Source organism: Berghia stephanieae, chromosome 7 (assembly GCF_034508935.2).
Source record: "Berghia stephanieae isolate SIO BIC M18660-M18661 chromosome 7, UCSD_Bste_1.3, whole genome shotgun sequence".
In the NCBI taxonomy this organism is placed as follows: domain Eukaryota; kingdom Metazoa; phylum Mollusca; class Gastropoda; order Nudibranchia; family Aeolidiidae; genus Berghia; species Berghia stephanieae.
The window spans coordinates 8,543,487-8,559,457 of NC_088366.1; the positions used below are offsets into that span (position 1 = coordinate 8,543,487).

A 15,971-nucleotide genomic window follows, 5' to 3' on the forward strand; every position below is an offset into this window, starting at 1 on the left:
TTACTCTAGGAAAGAGTTGCTCCCCTTAGTTATTAGCTAATTGATTTTAGTTACAGCTTAATTAGTTATTATTCATTAAGTCCATTGTTAAAATATTATTTGTGCTTAACAAATATCAGAGTGGCATGCCCTAGAGAAGGATGCACTCTTTGTTCCTTACTTTTCATAGTTGAGTTACTTATACTATTTTTCCTTCTTAAAATGTTGTTACGATATATTTGTATATACTCTAACTTATACACAGTAATAAACTGTTCTCTCACATATCACTTAACGCTTCTGAGTTGAGTAATTCCACAATATTAATCTGGAGGCCCGTCAAAAACACAACAGTCGATATGTACATATTTGCAGGTCTGATAACCCAAATTGTTATGGGCTCATTGTTGTAATGGAAATACTCTCAAACCAACGCATAATATTGTCCATTAAGAGATGAAGTGAATATAAAAGTGCCAGAAGACAATAGAGAATAAAAAATTCTCGGCGGTTGATGGGGTTTGAACCCGCGACCTTATTGGTACGACAATCCGCCTGCCCAGGCTTTCCAAAGAAATTCTCGCATCACCCGGGATTGATCTTGGTCCCTTTGCTTGTGAAGCAATATGATATAATATATTGAACGTTTTTTTAAATGTGTTTTACATTTCAGGTGACTTTTCCAACGCCACCGCCACTCCTTTCATCCAACCACCGCAAAGACTCCACAGCTTGGTAAGTTACGTTACTTCAGAAAAGTGAGTGGAGCAGAAACTTATGTCGATAATTGGAGCAGCGTGGCTCAGCGGTATGGTCTTTGCTTCGTACCCAAAAGGTACCGAGTTCGATTACCCGCCGCCTCGTTGTATGGCCTTGAGCAAGTCACCTCGCCTTAGCTCACTTTGTGGCGCTGCACTGCGGCTGACGTCTGGGTTATTCCAGTCTTCCCTTGGAATAGACCCTAAAGACAAATTTGCCCTTGGGGATAAATAAAGGGATGTTTTTAATAAGAAGAAATAAAGTGAGTAGAATAGTGCCAGAAGACAAAATTGAAAAAAAATCTTTGCGGAGATAGGGATTCGAACCTACTACCCTATTGTTACGACAACTCCGTCTGGCCATAAGAGGGACGCTCTGCAATCGACGCCATCCACCCGATCACAGTAGGGTAGGGGTTCGAATCCCCATCGTCGCAGAAAAAAAAACAACCTTAAGCATTTATATAGGGCTCTATCTACTAAACGAATCAAAGCGCTTTACAAGGGGTCCCAAGCTAACCGCAACGTTTAACATGTAGGACGAGACATGACGCATGTTAGGCAATAATATTACAATTTCCTTTTCGGACAGATAAGAACGCTAATAAGGGCCAGGTACTCATTTTACACCTGAGAACGGTGAGAGAATGTCGTGAGTCAAGAGCCTTTTCCAAGGACTCAACTATGCGCAGTTCGGGACTCGAACCGAGGACCTTCCGACCCGAAAGCGAGTGTCAAACCACTAGACCTTATCATAGCCGCACATAGCAACGTTTTTACTCTCTTATGTCTTAAGGCACATTTCATTCACTTCATTTCTTGTTATTATCTTGCTTCGTAAGTCACTTCGATAGATATAAATCTGACACGGTGTGTAGTGTGTTGTGTGCTGTGTGTTGTGTGACCAATCCTCTCAAACCGGCTTTATACACACACACACACACACACATAGATATATCGAAGTTGACGTCACTCATGTTTTTGTTATTGTTTTTTGCCATTCGCGTTTATGAGTAATGCTCACTAAACTGTATTAATCAGACAATCAAAGTTTAAGGTTACACCTAGTTTGTGTGTTGGTCCGCCGGATGGCAATGTTATGAGCTTCTATGCCAAGCGCATACTATATATATATATATATATATATATATATATATATATATATATATATATATATATATATAGTATGCGCTTGGCTAAGAAGTTCACAACATTGCCATCCGGAAGTATAACGGACCAACACAAAAAACTATAGATAGTATGCAGATGACGTCACTCAGGCCTTTGTTATTGTTTTTGCCATCCGCGTTTGTGAGTTGTTCTCACTAAAGTGTATAGATAGAATGCGCTTGGCCAAGGAGTTCACAACATTGCCATCCGGAAGTATAGCGGACCAACACACAAACTCTGTGTAACCATGAACTTTTATAGTCTGGTTAATACAGTTTAGTGAGAACAACTCACAAACGCGGATGGCAAAAACAATAACAAAGGCCTGAGTGACGTCATCTGCATACTATCTATTAACCAGACTATAAAAGTTCATGGTTACACAGAGTTTGTGTGTTGGTCCGTTATACTTCCGGATGGCAATGTTGTGAACTCCTTGGCCAAGCGCATTCTATCTATATGTAACCTTAAAGTAGTCTGGTTAACATAGTTTAGTGAGAACTATTCATAAACGCGAATGGCAAAAAACAATAACAAAGTCCAGAGTGACGTCAACTTCATACTATCTATCTATCTATCTATATATTATATATAATATTATAAATAGTATTATTGATTCATTTGACTTGATTTGACTTATGCCTCTTGGCTCCTGGCGAAGCGTAGGGCCCATAGCAATCTTGCGAGCATTGATTGGGCATCAACAGCACTCTTCCGTCTTCTTCTGTCCTTGGCACAGACCTTTGCCTCACTCCAGGTCAGATTGGAGACGCACAAATCTTGGTGAAGGCTTTTCCTCCAAGTCTGTTTTGGACGACCCTGTTTCCTCTTGCTTGGTTATATTACAAATGAGTATTTTATAGTGCTAAAAAACAATATTTCATATTCTGAACAGTTTAGCTTTACTCTGATTTTTAGCATGCGATTGGTTCATCATAAAGCTGTGCCTACCCCCCCCCCCCCTCCCCTCCTTTCCCCCGTTTTATTATACGTCACAAACAGTTAAAGAACGAATCAAGCTTTCTCACAATATATTTTTCTTTCAACTAACAATGATTACTCTGATTCTGATAGTTTTGTGGTTATTGTTTGGTTACAGGACATTACAGAGGGAGGCAAACAGATGCACAGGGAATACACCACCCCTCAGGAACTCACGTGAGTACATAATAGTTATGATTGCCATCATCCGGGAACTCGGATTAGAGAAAGATTGGAATTGACGTCACTCCTTTGTAAAGCGCTTTGAGCACATTTAGTGGATATTGCGCTCTATAAAAGCCGAAGTGTTTTGTGTATTGTTGGTTTGTTTGTTTGTGTTTTGTTGAGAGCTAAAATATCAACAAAAGGTGAAAATGGAAAGAAAAGGCTTAGAATGGAAACAGAGCAAAACATTGATATTTCTGTTGCAAACATTTTCTCAGCAACGCGTGTTCACACGTTACAATTCTCACTAAATTGGATTCAGTAGTCTGATGTCACGCCGCCCGGCATCGGCGGTCATCTTGGTTCTAAACAAAGAAAATCAATACTTTTTATTCTTCATGCTAGCAAGAACTTATCATATGCCTGGTGATCAGAATGTGTAAAAGTCAAAACATGATCAAATTTATGGGGTTTTTTTCCTCTGTATACGCTTTTATGCTCGCCGGAGAAATATTTCATACGGGCGTCCGCCATTGTTCCGATAGTTTAGAGCCAGTGTTACTAATTTACCATGCGTCATTAGGAAGGGAGTGACGTTACGACTGTTGAAGAGTATTCTTACTAAATTGTGCTTATTGGTAATGGAAAACGACAATAATTACTCACGTGGTCTCAACTGCATTCATTCAATGAACATCTACTCAATACTCAATTTTGTGAAAGCTAATACAACTTGAAATTCGACCTTAGGAATAATGAAAATGTTGCTGCTTGAAGCTCGAATAAAAAAAATAAATATAAGTATTGAATAGTAAGCTTCAATTTATAAGACGAAGACAGATACTGTGGACGTTACGGGTTTCCCCTTTATCAAGGACGAATGAGATGTGTGTGAAATTTCACACAAAAAGTACACAGGTACGGAAATATGAAAATAGGCATATCGTGTGAGATTCGTTGTTACCAAAATATCAACTTATTACGCGGACAATTTTGGATTCACTAGTCTGATGTCACGTCGCCGAGCAACGGCGGCCATTGTGGTTCTAAACAAAGAAAATCGGTACTTTTTATTCTTCATGCTGGCTAGAACTTTTCAAATGTCTTGTGATCAGAATGTGTAAAAGTCAAAACATGATCAGATTTATAATGTTTTTTTTCCCCTCTGGATACGCTTTGATGCTCGTCGGAGAAATATTTCATAAGAGTGTCCGCCATTGTTCCGATAGTTTAGAGCCAGTTACTAAGTTACCATGCGTCATTACGAGGGAAGTGACGTTACGACTGTTGAAGCGTATTTCGATCGGTACCATTATGAATATCTACTTGCTATACGTTCAGTTCGTTCAGATGTAGTCATCTACATAATGTAGATGTAGATGTAGTACTTTATGCTTGTCATCAATCATTTTGGTATATATTTTTTTCTTTTATTTTTGAAAACATTGCCATTTAAATCTTTCTTTTTTTTTAAAGGATGCACTTCGAATAAGCAAAAATAAGTCTTCAATTCAAAAATGCTTCAGTGAAATAAAGAAGTAGGATATACATATTTAGAAAGATGTATAAGTTAATTAATTATTTTATCAAAACAAACACTGCTTTCTTGGGCGGTTTACAAATGATAAAGTAATTTAAATTTCATAAATTATATTCATCATCCTTAGTCACTTCGGCTATCACTGTTAATGACATGTCTTTTACATTTAAGTTGTGTTGACCAGGAATTGTTGTTTTCTTTCTTTTCCAGGAAAGCACATCGTGAATGGTCTTCCTTTCTATGCAAGAGTCCAGAGAGGTACCAAATCCAACTTCCAGAGCTTGGAACTTCTAAAGGTTAGTCTCGGGGTTGTGGTTTTTGGTTCGAGTCTATATGTATTTAGTAATAATAAACCTATTGAAGGAACGAAATTGACGTCACTCAGCTCTTATTTTAAATTGTTTTTAGTCAACCATTCTGGTGATTAGTTCTCGATAGATTATATCAATCGGACTATGAACGTTAAGGTTACACATAGTTTTGTTGGTACGTTATATCTGGCTGGCTGATGTTGTGAGTATCTTATCTTAACGCATAGCATCAATAGCAGACCTTCTGACGTTCGATCCCCAGTCAAGGTAGACTGATATTTTGTGATTTTTTTCCTTGTATTTTTCTTTCTTGCTTTATCCGTCACCTTTCATACACACTTGTTCAGAACTTTATCTTACACCGGTGCCTGCTCCTTAATTTCTTTATTTGTACAGTATAATCTTGATGCTTATCTATTTCTTGATTTTATGTGTCCGGCGTTTCAAAACTTGGTTTGTTTTAAGTTTGACTTTTCTTCCTTCTTTTTTTCTTTTTTTTTTTCTATTTTTTTAAAGACTTTTCTGTATTTATTGTTTTATTTTGGTTTGCTTTTTTTTTTTGGCTTGTTCTTTTTTTATTTTGTTTTGTTTTGTTTTTTGTTTATGTTTTGTTTTGATTTAGTTTTTTGTTTGTTTGTGGTTGTTGTTATTGTTGCCTTTTTCTTTTGTTTTGTTTTCTTTTCTTTTCTTTCTTTTTTTTGCGTCTTCTTTTGTCTGGGGTTTTTATTTAGTGCTTTTGTTGTTTTTTTGGTTTGTTTGTTTGTTTGTTTGTTTTTCTTGTTTGTTGTTGTTGTTGTTGTTTACTTTTCATTTTTGTTTTCGGTCTTTTTAAATTTTCATTTTAAATTCTTCACTCAGACATTCACTTTGATGGGTATGCTGTGAGGTATCTTCGCCCTGACCTCACCAAGTCATGGAAGGTAACTTGTAGTACAGTAGTAGTAGTAGTAGTAGTAGTAGTAGTAGTAGTAGTAGTAGTAGTAGTAGTAGTAGTAGTAGTAGTAGTAGTAGTAGTAGTAGTAGTAGTAGTAGTAGTAGTAGTAGTAGTAGTAGTAGTAGTAGTATATAGTAGTAGTAGTAGTAGTAGTAGTAGTAGTAGTAGTAGTAGTAGTAGTAGTAGTAGTAAGTAGTAGTAGTAGTAGTAGTAGTAGTAGTAGTAGTAGTAGATAGTAGTAGTAGTAGTAGTAGTAGTAGTAGTAAGTAGTAGTAGTAGTTAGTAGTAGTAGTAGTAGTATAGTAGTAGTAGTAGTAGTAGTAGTAGTAGTAGTAGTAGTAGTAGTAGTAGTAGTAGTAGTAGTAGTAGTAGTAGTAGTAGTAGTAGTAGTAGTAGTAGTAGTAGTAGTAGTAGTAGTAGTAGTAGTAGTAGTAGTAGTAGTAGTAGTAGTAGTAGTAGTAGTAGTAGTAGTAGTAGTAGTAGTAGTAGTAGTAGTAGTCGTTTTGTTGTTGTTATGGTTGTTGTTGTTTTTGATTATTTTTTTAAAATTTGGTTTTATCTCTTGTTGCTGTTTTTTTTGTGTTTTTTTTTGTTTCTGTATTTGTTTTGTTTTGTCAACACGCACAAAATTAGATAATTAGATATCAATATCATCGTTATCATTGTTTGTTTTTTTTTTTCATCGAAAAAGAGATGATGCTTTATTTGATGTTATTTCATTGATAATTATTATCTAGAAATGCATGTCTTTAAAACACGACTTTTAAACTTATTTATCTATGTTAATTTCGAGAGTTTCTAAATCAATAAAATGGTCGAATTTTTTTCATCTTATGTGTTATTCTTTCTTTTTCTTTTTCAACCATTCTATCGTCCTGTCTTTATTTTCCCAGTATACCCTGATGCAGGAGCCCAAACTTGACCAGTACTGCCAGAAACCTGTCCCGGCCAATATCTAGTAAGCAGACTTACCTATGTACTTGGAAATTTTAAAATGCGTAGTACTTAACCCAAAGAGCGTGTAGGTAACGATTGTTATGTTACCAAGAGCTCTCACACCCCGCTTTTGGTGAAGCCACGCACCTTCCGTCTTCTACTCGTATTTTCTTCATTGTATCAGTAAGCCTAGCGCGCTTGATACACGCGGAGCACACCCACCTCACTGTCTCGCCTGGCACGCGACAATAGCATTGCGGTTAAGAGAAGTGAGAGCTCTTGGTAACGTTACCCTACACACTCTTTGCTTAACCTTACCCTCTCCTTACTGGTGTGTCTTTTTTACGAAACACGCCGAAACTCGCCGAGACCCGCCGAAACCAGAACTAGTGCTTTTTTACGAAACCCACCGAAAACCAGTCCCAGGTTCACTCCCCAATGGTGTACACTTCCCTGAGGTCCAGGTTCACTCCCCACTGCTACCTACTTCCCATAACTTTGTCGGGATTCGTCGGGTTTCGTCGGGTTTCGGCGGGTTTCGTAAAAAAGACACACCGCTCCTTACCAACGATAAAGAAATCGTCACATCCGTTACGACGCAGCCAACAATTTTCTCATTCCGATTTCTCTTGTACTTCACAAAATTTAAAGAAATGCTTTGATTACAGCTATAAATACTAAACACTGTGTTGTAGAACTCATTCTTACTTTTTTGTTTAAGTAAGAAAAGTCTATTTTTGTGTTGGGTGGGAGTGAATTTTCGAGGGAAATTCTAAAAATAGCTGGTAAGGAGAGAGTTAAGAGACTGAAATAGTAGTCACTTTCATCATGATCATCATTGCCTTTTTCACCCTGGGTAATGGGTAGACAAACAGTTTCCATCCTTCTCTATCCTGAGCTAACTTTTTTTTTTAACTCGTTCCATGTCTTATCAATTCTCTGTATATCAGCTTCTTAATTTTTTTTTCTCCATGTTCCTCGTGGCCTTCCCCTTGATCTTCTGCCCTGCGGGTTCCAGTCCAATACTTTCTTTGTTATAGTGGAGTAATTCTTTCTAAGCGTGTGTCAAATCCACCTCCATCGTCTTCTTCCTATTTCCTCTCCCACTGGTTTCTGCTGTGTTCTTTTCCATACTTCTTCATTCTTAATTCTATCCATCCATTTTATTCTGAGTAGTTTACGCATCCGCCTGTTTGCACAAATTTGAGGGTGTTCTATTGTTTGATTTGTGTATGGGTTACTGATATCATCATCGATGTGTACTAATTTGCAGGTCTGATAATCCGAAGTTTTATGGGCCCATTATTTTAACGGAAATACTCTCAAACCAAGTAAAATATCTTCCATTACTGTGCACGTCGGATATTATAATTCAAAGAAGTCTCAGGTTTAAAGATGTTTCGACACGTTTAAGGTCATCATAATTTGTCGATGGTTGGTTTTGTTGCGGGGGGGGGGGGGCGGGGGGTTTGGGCGAAAAGGGATTTTCTCAGCGTACAGTCGTAGCCATCGTAAAGTTATAGCCTGACACCGTATCCATCGTTGACATATAGATAGAATGCGCTTGGCCAAGGAGTTCACAACATTGCCATCCGGAAGTATAACGGACCAACACACAAACTCTGTGTAACCATGAACTTTTATAGTCTGGTTACTACAGTTTAGTGAGAACAACTCACAAACGCGGATGGCAAAAACAATAACAAAGGCCTGAGTGACGTCATCTGCATACTATCTATATAGCCTGACACAAAGAACCCTCCAGGACTGGCAGTTTGACGTAATTTTTTAGGCTTGTGTAGCGTCTAGTGAGTTGTCGTTAGTAGAGCTCAAAGAAACAAATTATTTCATTGGTTGAACTATTGAATACAACTCACGATTTGTTTTCTTTTGTGGCACAATACTGGCATTTTGACGTCATTTTTTGGTCAGTGTCAGGCTATAACTTTACGCTGACACTGACCAAAAAATGACGTCAAAAGACCAGTCTTATGCCACAAAAGAAAACAAAGCGTGAGTTGTATTCAATAGTTCAATCAATGAAATAACTTGTTTCCATGAGCTCTACTAACGACAACTCACTAGACGCTACACAAACCTAAAAAATTACGTCAAACTGCCAGTTCTAGAGGGTTCTAGTTTCAGGCTATATGTTAATGATGGCTACAGTACAGTTCAGTTGTAAATAGTAAGACGTCACTCAGATGTTTTTATTGTTTCTAGATTGACAGGGAAGTGATTAGTTCTCAGCAAATTATCTTAATACGAAATGATGGAATGTGGGAAGCCTTTTGTTTTTCAATTAGTTGAGTGTGGAGATCAGCATCGTCGAATTGTGGGGAGTTTCTTAGAATAACAACTAATGAGGGAAGGGTAACTTAACAAAATGGTTTTGTTTAATTGATATGAGTGTGCGGCTATGTGGTCTTGTGGTATGTAACTCGCTTTCGGATCGGAAGGTCCTGGGTTCGAGCCTCGCTCGGCGCATAGTTGAGTCCTTGGAAAAGGCTCTTTACTGTCATTGTACTCAGGTATAAAATGAGTACCTGGTCGTTAACAGCGTTGTCTCTGTCCGAAACAAAAAAGAAATATCGCCTAACAGGCGTCATGTCTCGTTCTACATGTTAAGCGTTGCAGTTGGCAAGGGACCCCTTGTAAAGCGCTTTGTGCACGTTTAGTGGATATTACGCTATATAAAAGCTCAAGTTTTAAAAAAAATTATATATTCTGTTTATCTGATTCGGTTTAACATGATTTTACTGTGTATATTAATATTCTTGTCCGTTTCAGTGCCCGCTACAGAGACACCTACCCACAATACCATCGTAACGTGGCAGCCGAGATGTGGCGATAAAGTGTGACGCCATCTTGAATGGAAAGGCTGTCTGCTTCCTGTTGTTTACTAAATATCAACAACAGCATGATGCCCGTGTCACATCATCATTAATGCTTATTTTTAATCACAAACTTTTTAAAAATTCTCTATTTTTTAAATAAATTCTTCTTTTATTGTTGTTGATGTATTATCATTATCAGTATCATCTACAGTATTATAAAATATTATTTCTAACAGTATTAATTAACCCAAAACAGCATTACGAATACAAATATCTGCCACCTAACCCAAGCCTTGTCATTAAAACTTTCACTTTTCTATATAAAGTGATAGCAGATGTACAGAAGTAAGCCTCGCAGTCTGAATGACTGAGATGACTTGCTGAGAATTGTGTGATTCAGTCACAGATCTTTTAAAACATCGATGAGAATAGCTGCCCTCTCCATCCATGGTGTTAATTGTTTCAATTGGTCACGGTCCTGGGCCAGAGTTTTGAGGCAAGATCTTGTTGTGACTTTGGTACGGAGGGCACTGCATTCTTCTTAGTTCTTCATGGATTACTTCGGCATCATCTGAATCTAGAAATTTCTTATATATGGAGAGAGATCCTGGTTCAGGGTTCAGGTTATAGCAGATTTAGACTTCAAGATATGTAAGGAATCCTATTATTTTCAGTTGCCCTCTTCACCTCGGTGTACTATAAATAGATCCTGTACTCATGAGCTCTGAAAATGGCTTGACTTAATGAGAAACATGAAATTGCTTGATTACTGATTACCAACTAACCGGACTTAGCAATATCACGACAGTTTTCTTTCCTTTTTCTTCTTGTTTTTCGATCGCTTAAGGAAAGTGTCGGATATTCGGATGGTAGGGATAAACGTATTGGCGGCGGATTCTGTTTTATTCTTTATTATTATTATTTTATTTTTCCTTGTTGTTAAGGTTACCTTGGGGGGCCTAACAAGTTTCATTTTGAAGGTATCTGTGATATTATATATATTTTAATATTTTTATATACGTACCTAACTTATTATAATTTTGATCTACATCAGTGTGAACATATCATGTCTAGAGTATTTTTCTGTCGAATTTTTTTTTAAAGCCAACAAACAAGTACAATCATAATGATAATAATAATATTATTATTATTTTTATTTTGCGATCTTTTACATTGACGATTTGTCTCTAATTGGTTCAATCCAGCAGTATTATTTTTATTTGTCTTATTATTCTACCATTGTTGTTTTTATTGCTGTTGTTGCTGTTGTTGTTGTTGTTGTTGTTCCATGTCATCAGATGTTACTTTTATCGTGCGTATTGCCATTACAACTGTATTACTACTACATTTCATTATTATTGTAAACAACGGTCGATTCCAGGTTTACACAAGTAATTAAAATCGTATTATTCATTGAATCATAATTTAATAATTATGTTTCTTCTTCTTTTTTTTTACATGTTTTTGTGAGAATAAATCGTCATAATTTATACCCGTCAACTTTTTTGGAGTTGTTTATCTTTCGTGTTTACGATTTATAATTTTGGTAGTTGGTTTGATTGTTCGTCGTGCCAATGGCATCGTCGTACGGCTATGTAGTCTTCTGGTATGACACTCGCTTTTGGATCGGAAGGTCCTGGGTCAGAGCCTCGCTCGGCGCATAGTTGAGTCTATGGAAAAGGCTCTTTATTCACATTCTTTCACCACACTCTGGTGTAAAATGAGTACCTGGCCGTTAACAGCGTTGTCTCTGTCCGAAAAAAAATTGTAATACCGCCTAACAGGCGTCATGTCCCGTCCTTTATGTTAAGTGTTGTTGTTGGCCAGGGACACCTTGTAAAGCGCTTTGATCGCGTTTATGGGATATTGCGCTATATAAAAGCTCAATTTCTTAAAAATCATTATTGTAAGGGGCATCGAACAAAGAGGAACCAAACAAAAGGGTGTCAAAATAGAGGATTTCTAAACATGAGTGACGCCGATGGACATACAAAACAATGTGTAAGTGAATGTAAGCTTCAATTTAGTATAAGAAAACAGATAAAATGGACGTTATGGGTTTCCCCTTTACCAATAAACAGAATGAATGAAACACTACAGACGAATGAGATAATGTGGTAGTGGCGTTGTCTAGCAAGAGCGAGAATGGATGATCTTTATTGACGACCAGTATTTGTTCAGATTAGAAAATAACATGTCATCACTCTGACACCAGATGATTAGTTGTTAACAAAGTATGTCTCCAGTCTTCCGGTTGTACACTTCCAATGAGTTTGGAACCAGTATTTTGACATCAAAAATTTGTTCCCTATGACTATGATATTCGGTTATCAGGTTTGTAGTGATCTATTTCAAATCCTTCTTTACTTTCCCAGGATTGTAAATAAATCAGTACATATTTCTCACAGCGTCGCCCATATGTTTGTTGTTATTGCCCTTTGCGTAATTAAAAGGCCATCTGCTATAGCTACGAGATTGATACTGCATTAATTAACGTCCAGTCGACAGGCGTTAGAGCCATGTGGAGTTGACTGCCAGTGGTCAACAGGCATAATAAAAGACATAATTAGGATTACACAAGATTCCAGGACGCCAGCCAGATGACGTACGCAGAATATAATTGGTCTCGAGAAAACCACCAATAAAATCCTGGAAATGCCGAAGCCTAGAACATCAATGGTCCCTGTGATTCACTAACTCCCGTGATAATTCTATATAAACAAAAGACTCAGCTATCTAACTCTCTCTCCCACTTCATCCTTCCTATAACTCACATCCTCTAGTGGGAACTCGAAATTCTACTTAGCGAGAAACATTGTGTGAACAGGGGTATGTGGTGGATTTACATTGTGTTTTTATCAATTAATACAATTTAAAACTAGTGTGTGTAGTGAGTAATAATTAATAATGTGTCTATCCTGGCCGTAAGTAGACACAACCTAAAATAACAGAAATCAATAACTCATGTTATTAACAGTAAATGATAATTCAGGTTATTATAACAAAATATTTCATTCGCTCTCTTTATCCATATATTTATATATGTGTAGATAATTGTATATGTATGTATGCCTTCCAAATGAATGAATTGCATTACACGAATTACATTTACAAATGTGCTATCGCTAATACGCGATAGTTATATTCAGTATTCACATGTATTGATTATTATGCTCTCATTGATACTTATCTTTCCTCATCCCACTAACTTTGATGTATCCCGTTAATCAAATTACTGACTAACACAATTTAGATCAGTGGTGATGTCAAGGGTATTAATTGAAATCCCTCACGACATCACTATTCATATGGAATATAAAATTGTTGCAACCAGTCAAAAATTTGCTCCGGTATTTTCACAGATCGGAATACCGACCAAACATTCATCTGGGAACCTAATCAATATCTGTTTGGTTACAAGTTGATCCAGAATTGAATCTGATAAGCGATCCACTGAGACAACTGGAATGGAAAGGCTCCTCACGAACTATAACAGGAAGAAACCTTAGAACCGTCACTAGTCACATCCAACCAGATAAGCACCTACACACACACACACACACACACACACACACACCAAAAAATGAATAATTTACGATACGGGATGAAACTAACTACCCATAGCCTAACTTTAATCAATTAAAAAAGCACTACATATTATTCTTTTGGCTAATTGTGTGTTAACTTGTTATTGTGTGAAACAATTTTGTTTCATTTATATTAGAGTACTTCTGCTTTAACGGGGATTAATACTTGCCTTCTGAACCTACCTATCCCTATAATAAGATATGAAGTGAATAGAAAAGTGCCAGAAGACAATAGAGAATAAAAATTTTTTCGCGGCGGTGGTGGGGTTTGAACCTGCGACCTTATTGGTACGACAACTCCGCCTGGCAGGTGAGAGCGTGGCTCTACCGTGTGAGCTATCCACGAACACAAAAATATTCGTTTCAAACTCAAAGTCATTACTAGATCCCTCTCTCACCCACTTCTTGAGACCGCCGATTCGTTCGTACACCACCATCGCGAATAATTTTGACCAGCAGTTAAGCTTAATAGCCAATATTCTCAACACAAACATATAACATAGAAACGATTGAGACATTGAGTATGCTCCGGTGTATGGGGTGAATTTTTAATTCAGAAAAGTGAGTGGAGCAGGCACTTATGTTGGTAACAACAAGATATGAAGTGAATAGAAAAGTGCCAGAAGACAATAGAGAATAAAAATTTTTTCGCGGCGGTGGTGGGGTTTGAACCTCCGACCTTATTGGTACGACAACTCCGCCTGGCAGGTGAGAGCGTGGCTCTACCGTGTGAGCTATCCACGAACACAAAAATATTCGTTTCAAACTCAAAGTCATTACTAGATCCCTCTCTCACCCACTTCTTGAGACCGCCGATTCGTTCGTACACCACCATCGCGAATAATTTTGACCAGCAGTTAAGCTTAATAGCCAATATTCTCAACACAAACATATAACATAGAAACGATTGAGACATTGAGTATGCTCCGGTGTATGGGGTGAATTTTTAATTCAGAAAAGTGAGTGGAGCAGGCACTTATGTTGGTAACAACAAGATATGAAGTGAATAGAAAAGTGCCAGAAGACAATAGAGAATAAAAATTTTTTCGCGGCGGTGGTGGGGTTTGAACCTGCGACCTTATTGGTACGACAACTCCGCCTGGCAGGTGAGAGCGTGGCTCTACCGTGTGAGCTATCCACGAACACAAAAATATTCGTTTCAAACTCAAAGTCATTACTAGATCCCTCTCTCACCCACTTCTTGAGACCGCCGATTCGTTCGTACACCACCATCGCGAATAATTTTGACCAGCAGTTAAGCTTAATAGCCAATATTCTCAACACAAACATATAACATAGAAACGATTGAGACATTGAGTATGCTCCGGTGTATGGGGTGAATTTTTAATTCAGAAAAGTGAGTGGAGCAGGCACTTATGTTGGTAACAACAAGATATGAAGTGAATAGAAAAGTGCCAGAAGACAATAGAGAATAAAAATTTTTTCGCGGCGGTGGTGGGGTTTGAACCTGCGACCTTATTGGTACGACAACTCCGCCTGGCAGGTGAGAGCGTGGCTCTACCGTGTGAGCTATCCACGAACACAAAAATATTCGTTTCAAACTCAAAGTCATTACTAGATCCCTCTCTCACCCACTTCTTGAGACCGCCGATTCGTTCGTACACCACCATCGCGAATAATTTTGACCAGCAGTTAAGCTTAATAGCCAATATTCTCAACACAAACATATAACATAGAAACGATTGAGACATTGAGTATGCTCCGGTGTATGGGGTGAATTTTTAATTCAGAAAAGTGAGTGGAGCAGGCACTTATGTTGGTAACAACAAGATATGAAGTGAATAGAAAAGTGCCAGAAGACAATAGAGAATAAAAATTTTTTTTTCGCGGCGGTGGTGGGGTTTGAACCTGCGACCTTATTGGTACGACAACTCCGCCTGGCAGGTGAGAGCGTGGCTCTACCGTGTGAGCTATCCACGAACACAAAAATATTCGTTTCAAACTCAAAGTCATTACTAGATCCCTCTCTCACCCACTTCTTGAGACCGCCGATTCGTTCGTACACCACCATCGCGAATAATTTTGACCAGCAGTTAAGCTTAATAGCCAATATTCTCAACACAAACATATAACATAGAAACGATTGAGACATTGAGTATGCTCCGGTGTATGGGTGAATTTTTAATTCAGAAAAGTGAGTGGAGCAGGCACTTATGTTGGTAACAACAAGATATGAAGTGAATAGAAAAGTGCCAGAAGACAATAGAGAATAAAAATTTTTTTGTGTTCGTGGATAGCTCACACGGTAGAGCCACGCTCTCACCTGCCAGGCGGAGTTGTCGTACCAATAAGGTCGCAGGTTCAAACCCCACCACCGCCGCGAAAAAATTTTTATTCTCTATTGTCTTCTGGCACTTTTCTATTCACTTCATATCTTGTTGTTACCAACATAAGTGCCTGCTCCACTCACTTTTCTGAATTAAAAATTCACCCCATACACCGGAGCATACTCAATGTCTCAATCGTTTCTATGTTATATGTTTGTGTTGAGAATATTGGCTATTAAGCTTAACTGCTGGTCAAAATTATTCGCGATGGTGGTGTACGAACGAATCGGCGGTCTCAAGAAGTGGGTGAGAGAGGGATCTAGTAATGACTTTGAGTTTGAAACGAATATTTTTGTGTTCGTGGATAGCTCACACGGTAGAGCCACGCTCTCACCTGCCAGGCGGAGTTGTCGTACCAATAAGGTCGCAGGTTCAAACCCCACCACCGCCGCGAAAAAATTTTTATTCTCTATTGTCTTCTGGCA

The 15,971-nt window shown here is 37.9% G+C and overlaps 1 protein-coding gene across 2 annotated transcripts in view; it reads left to right on the forward strand.

Moving 5' to 3' along the window:
* The window catches only part of LOC144976638 (sperm microtubule inner protein 8-like), a 40,343-nt gene extending 29,236 nt beyond the window's left edge, over positions 1 to 11,107 (forward strand). For both annotated transcript variants that reach the window (XM_078920938.1, XM_078920939.1), the window contains 6 exons: positions 653 to 714; positions 3,007 to 3,065; positions 4,804 to 4,889; positions 5,763 to 5,824; positions 6,732 to 6,796; positions 9,565 to 11,107. In XM_078920938.1, the coding sequence (XP_078777064.1) occupies positions 653 to 714; positions 3,007 to 3,065; positions 4,804 to 4,889; positions 5,763 to 5,824; positions 6,732 to 6,796; positions 9,565 to 9,628 (398 nt within the window). In that variant the 3' untranslated portion in view covers positions 9,629 to 11,107. The remainder of the gene's footprint in view (positions 1 to 652; positions 715 to 3,006; positions 3,066 to 4,803; positions 4,890 to 5,762; positions 5,825 to 6,731; positions 6,797 to 9,564) is intronic.
* The last annotated feature ends 4,864 nt before the right edge of the window (positions 11,108 to 15,971 follow it).